The 5,567-nt window shown below is 39.8% G+C and overlaps 1 protein-coding gene across 1 annotated transcript in view; it reads left to right on the top strand.

Annotated features, from left to right (window-relative positions):
• The window catches only part of LOC104942269 (alpha-protein kinase 1-like), a 7,414-nt gene extending 2,322 nt beyond the window's left edge, over positions 1-5,092 (top strand). The window contains exons 3-8 of the mRNA XM_010767475.1: positions 3,177-3,375; positions 3,485-3,544; positions 3,628-3,714; positions 4,604-4,680; positions 4,784-4,879; positions 4,958-5,092. Coding sequence (XP_010765777.1) covers positions 3,177-3,375; positions 3,485-3,544; positions 3,628-3,714; positions 4,604-4,680; positions 4,784-4,879; positions 4,958-5,092 — 654 coding nt within the window. The remainder of the gene's footprint in view (positions 1-3,176; positions 3,376-3,484; positions 3,545-3,627; positions 3,715-4,603; positions 4,681-4,783; positions 4,880-4,957) is intronic.
• The last annotated feature ends 475 nt before the right edge of the window (positions 5,093-5,567 follow it).

The following is a 5,567-nucleotide window of genomic DNA, read 5'->3' as shown; positions in this document are numbered from 1 at the left end:
AGCTTCAGCTTAATCAAAGTGAGTTATGATCTCAAACTCTATTTAATTCATTAAAACGTTCGAATGTAATCCACATGGAAATTATATCTGATATTTTTAATGTGATTTAGTTTGAGAATCGAGGTGCAGTTGGCAGAAAGACAATAACGGATGCTTCCACAAAAAAAAAAGAGAAATGGATATCCTGTTTTGAAATGTGGTTTCTATGTGAAACTCATTGGTCCACGTTGGAATAAAGAAAGTGTCAGTTTTATCAGGGGTAGACATTAAGGGTAACAATCTACTGGCCCGGCCCCACCATTGTAACCACTGGCCCGGAGCATTCGTACAAAAATCCACTAATAATGAAGAAAATTAACACATTTGTTGCAATAGTAATTTATGCACAAACTACATTACTACTTGTACTACAACATTTTAATCATCAGTTCTTCCTCATTTTCCTCAATTGTTCATATTTGGTTTATTACAATTATTCTATAGATAGAATTGTGAGGGATGAAACCCTCTTTTAATGGTCACACATGCAGAGCACACAGTGACATTTGTTCTCTGCATTTAACCCATCCTAGTACCAGGAGTCTAATGATAGGAGCAGTGGGCAGCTAGTGTACAGCGCCCAGGGAGCAATGGGAGTGAGGGGGGAAGGGGGGTGTCCGGTGCCTTGCTCAAGGGCACCACGGCAGGGCAGGAGGTGAACTGGGACCTCTCCAAGTAGCAGTCCACAGTCCATTCTATTGTGGTCATTGTTAAAGAAAAAAAGGAGGGTGACATTTCTGCTATGAGTATTATTATTTGTATAATGCGCTTTCTGCCTTCCTCTCATTAGGAGTTAGACATGTAATGGCTATGTATTAGATTAGATTAGAACCTTCATTATCCTAAACTGCTGGGACATTTCCCTATAGCCAATATACCTTTTATATTTCCTGCTCTTCACGTATTTGTCAGCATAGGTCGGCATTGATGTACAGAGCCGACAAAAGACCTTGTTTATATCACCATATTGAAGCCAACTCCATCGATCAAGCCAGCGTGGCTGAAACGTTCTCTCCCTCTTCTTCTCATATGTCACTCTCCTTTAACTCTTCCGGTGACATTCTTTTATTTGAAGATTGTTTTTCGCCCGGCGCAGCGCTTGGCTGGTTACCGATGTTTTTAAAAACATTTCGGCAAATGGTTAGGTGGCGCGAAGGTCTGTAGTGAAGGAACGCGCCCTCGCTGCACTCCGCAGCAAAAACAGCCGTTTGCTTTTCACCCAACAACGACAACCGCCTCACGAAACGCTATGTTGTAGCGTTAATGAACGAAACAATTTAACAAAATTGCTTGTCAAAATACCAATACCTCAGGACAATGTGATTTTATGTCTTAATGTTTTTTTGTTGTTGTTTTTTTAAAGTAATATTTGTAATGGCCCGAGCGGGCAAGTGGAAAGTACGTTATGCCGGGGTGTCTAAATAGTGCTTCCGGGCCAGGGGGCCATTTATAATGTCTAGCCCTGGTTTTAGTGAGTGAGGCGGGTGTGGCTGAGTCAGCACTTCAATGTTATTATGTAAGGTAGACATTATTAGATTGTTATCAGCCAAGGAACGGTGGGTTTTGAACAATAGCTGACAAAGTTTTAGGAGTCTTTGATGTTCTTGCTCTATATTAGTAAGTAGGTCTTCCCATTTTTCGAGGGAACTTTCAAATCACCACTCAATGAGACTTCCTCACTGTATCAGCATTAGTTGCATTATTACCGTAAACACAGCCTCTCTGTCTCTCACTTATTGACTCACACTTCCTAAAGGGCCTGGCCTTATCTAAAAACAGATCTGTTTATGTTTTCCTCTGGTCTGTCTTTTTTTCTTTTAAGATGCACTCAGTAATACCCTTTGAGTTTCTCTGGTAATTGATATGCCTTCCTGTAATAACTGCTGTCATTAGTAGCTATCTGCTGTTTTCCACTGGAAGGCTGAATCGCCCACAGCTGCACAGAGGCTTCTGGTCAGTCCAATTAGATGTATGAAATTGCAGAAATGAAGCGCTGTAGAACAATTATTATTATTGGTAGTTCCTTTTCATCCCAAAAAGCAGAAGGGTTATTTTCTTTAAAGCTTTTTTTTGGTATATTTTGTAGTAAATAACCTCCTAAGGTTCACCTGTACATTTCTTTAACCAGCATTAATTGTTTTTGTTTTAATATCAGTAGGTCAAATCAATGACGGTGTGTATCACAACTGGTGGTTTATAGTGGAAACACTGAGAACTAACACCTGAATTTGCACTTCCACTTAGCTCTTTGGACTTTTATTATAGCATTTTTGATATTTTTTGGGGTGTTTAAGACCTGCAACTTCACGGCTTTCCTTAGCCTCATCTCGAGCTGCATTAATCGTCTGTTCTCGGGGGTTGTTTTAAATGTATTTATCTCCCTGAACTCAATGTTCTCCCGGGATAAATAAAGTATTCCGATTCTTTAAAGTTTTGTAGCAGATAAAAGTGAATATTTTGACATCTGGACTGCTAAAACATTTAAAGAATTCCCTTCAGACTTTGAGAAATTGGGATGAACATGTTCTGATATTGAGTTGACCGAACTATAAATCGAGGAGAACAATCTGTTGATAACCCAAATTAAATTAAACGTTAAAGGAAGGACTATACGCTGTTGTACCTGACTTAAAGGTCCCCTATTATACTGTTTTTCATCCATATCTTATAGGTCTCAGATATATACAAAACATGTCTCTGAAGTGTTTTTCTCCAAACACCAAACAGATCATTGCAGCATTACCCATAATCCCCTCTGTTTCAGCCCTGTTTCCAAAGTGCTGATTCTCTGTCTGTTACTTTAGATGAAAATAAGGAGCCCCTCCCCACGCCCCTCTGAGAGACATTTTGTTAAAGAGAACACAATGGTGCTCTAGTACCTCATTCACACCAACGGTGTTTCAGGGCCGGTTCGGAGCTGGANAGAAAACATATCATTTCATTTCAAATCTTTATTTATCCAAGTGTATCCCATTGAGATCATTGATCTCTTTTTCAAGGGAGACCTGCTCAAGAGAATATGCTTCCGCATATTCTCTTGAGCAGGTCTCCCTTGAAAAAGAGATCAATGATCTCAATGGGATACACTTGGATAAATAAAGATTTGAAATGAAATGATATGTTTTCTGTGTTGCCAGGCTGTTCTAAAGGCCTCCATCGTGGCTCAGGAGGCAGGCACGGGACTATCGGTGGTCTTCTTAGTCGACCGCTTCCTCTACTGGACAGATGAGTCGAGTCGGCTGCTGAAGATCACCAAGCTGCTCCACAAACACCACCCTGACACCCCTGTGGCCCCCCAGCTGGTCATACGACAGGCTAGGGTCTACTTAAACTCTGGTACGAATAATAGGTGTTGATATAAACTCATGTAAATGTGAAAAGGCGTTTGGATGTGTCACAGATATGTCACAGATCAGGGAAACGTTACAATCATCTTCCTATACAGGCAAACTACAGAAGGCAGAATACATACTGAGCAGTCTGATTAACAACAGTGGGGCCACAGGTACTGTAGGTGCTTTGTTATTTTAATTGCCTTAAGTTATGCATTATGTTGTTTTTACATGCAAACAAATATACTTTTTACAGGTTGTTGGGTGTACCACTCTGAAAGTGACAGGGCTCTTGTGCAGGCTGTGAGTGTTCAAGTGCGGGGAATGATTTTGCAAACGCTAGGTAAGGTATTTTCCTTAAGGAATGACTAAAGTTCACCCCCTCCCCTTTTATACTGATGTCATGAATCATGGATCCTTTAGGTCTCTAAAATCTTTTACATGTTTTGAATTTGAGGTGATAAAAGCAAGGCCTTACAAGTTTTGTAAAAAGACCTGGGTCAATAAAATGGGATTTAATTAATATATTTATGAATAGAAATTGCTTCTGATTTTTTCCTTTTGCTTAACATATTTATTAGGCTATGTTCTGCTGCATCCATTTTCATCCATGCAACACCTGCTTAGAAAAAGTGCTAGGTCGTGTGCCTGCACTAGTGATTGATGTTGAATATGAGCTTCTGTCTAGCCTGCAAGCTGTTGAAAAATGAATAGTCCTGTAACCTTGTTCCGTTACAAAATAACGGTGTTATGTCCTTGGATTCGGGGAATCGGGCCTTCAAAATCCTTTAGAAGTCCTTGGATTTGATGTTTAAAAAGGTGTAGGAACCCTGTTTGAACATACTTGCAGCTACATATTACTACTGTATGTGTACCAAGATATATGTCATCAATAGAGGTTCTGTGTCATGTCTTATGTTGATATAGTATGATGTTTCCAAGCCTGTTTTATAACAAAAGCATATTATGGCAATCTTCAGTAAAATATATAATCCTTACAGAGCCGGGGGATCATTTTCCGAGAACAAAATCAACATTTCTGAGATTACAGTCTTACATTTATTAGAAAATACATTCTGAAATCTCTTTAGGATTAAAGCCATGAATTAAACAAACTTGAACAATAGTGTGTTTTTATTGGTCAAAGAACCTCATGGCTTTGCTTTACTGAGGAGAAAAACATGTTAGTACATTAGCTTTCAATAATCCAAACCATTTGTGCTCCGTTTCAGGCCTGTGGCTCGAGGCAGCAGAGCTAATCTGGGCCTCTCTGGTTGGCTACTATGCACTTCCTCAACCTGATAAAAAGGTGACCCAGCCACATTATTGCCATCATAGTTGCCATATTTGGAACTTGTAAACATGCATAATATCCACGCTGTTATAAACCTTAGCTCTGCATGTCTCTGCAGGGCATTGGAACCTCTCTCGGTATACTGGCCAACATATTGGTGTCTATGAATGAGCAGGACTTCAATGCTTTTAGGACTAGCCCAGATATTGATTTAGTAAGTCTAACTCATATTATAATGTTTTTTTATATTGTTGGCTCTGTATAACTGTGTTTGTCTGATTGTTTGGAGCAGTCTTTACTTGGGGACAGGAGTCATCGTCTTCTATCAGCAGCTCAGGCAGCTAAGATGGCGGTGGTTTACAGTCAGTATACTTCACTCTACGTGTTGACCAATGTGGTGAGTTTTGAATTGTTGCAATCAAAATAAAGTTTTTTTTGTATCTCACATTTCGGAAGCAGTATAAATCTTTCATTTTGCTGCTTTAAAGGTCACCTATTATGCAAAATCCACCTGTTCATGTCTTGTCTACATCAACATGTGTCCCCTCTGTGGAAAGAGACTCTGAAAGTTTCAGGAAAAAAGATTGGCTCACTTTTTGTCCTGATCCATTTATATAAAAACCTGTCTGAAGTTGAGCTGATCCGATTTCGGCCACTTTATGACCCCACATTACCACCTGAATCTCCTGCTAGAGCACCATTGTGTTCTTTTTAACCAAATCTCTCTCAGAGGGGCGTGGGTAGGGGCTCCTTATTTTCATCTAAAGTAACAGACAGAGAATCAGCGCTTTGGAAACAGGGCTGAAACAGAGGGGATTATGGGTAATGCTGCAATGATCTGTTTGGTACTTCGAGCCAAACACCTCAGAGACATGTTTTGTATTATCTGAGACCTATAATAT

The sequence above is a fragment of the Notothenia coriiceps genome, unplaced genomic scaffold (assembly GCF_000735185.1).
Source record: "Notothenia coriiceps isolate Sejong01 unplaced genomic scaffold, NC01 NC01_scaffold00004413, whole genome shotgun sequence".
NCBI classification, from domain to species: domain Eukaryota; kingdom Metazoa; phylum Chordata; class Actinopteri; order Perciformes; family Nototheniidae; genus Notothenia; species Notothenia coriiceps.
Note: the sequence above shows the minus strand (reverse complement) of the source record. Positions and strands in the feature narration are given on the sequence as shown.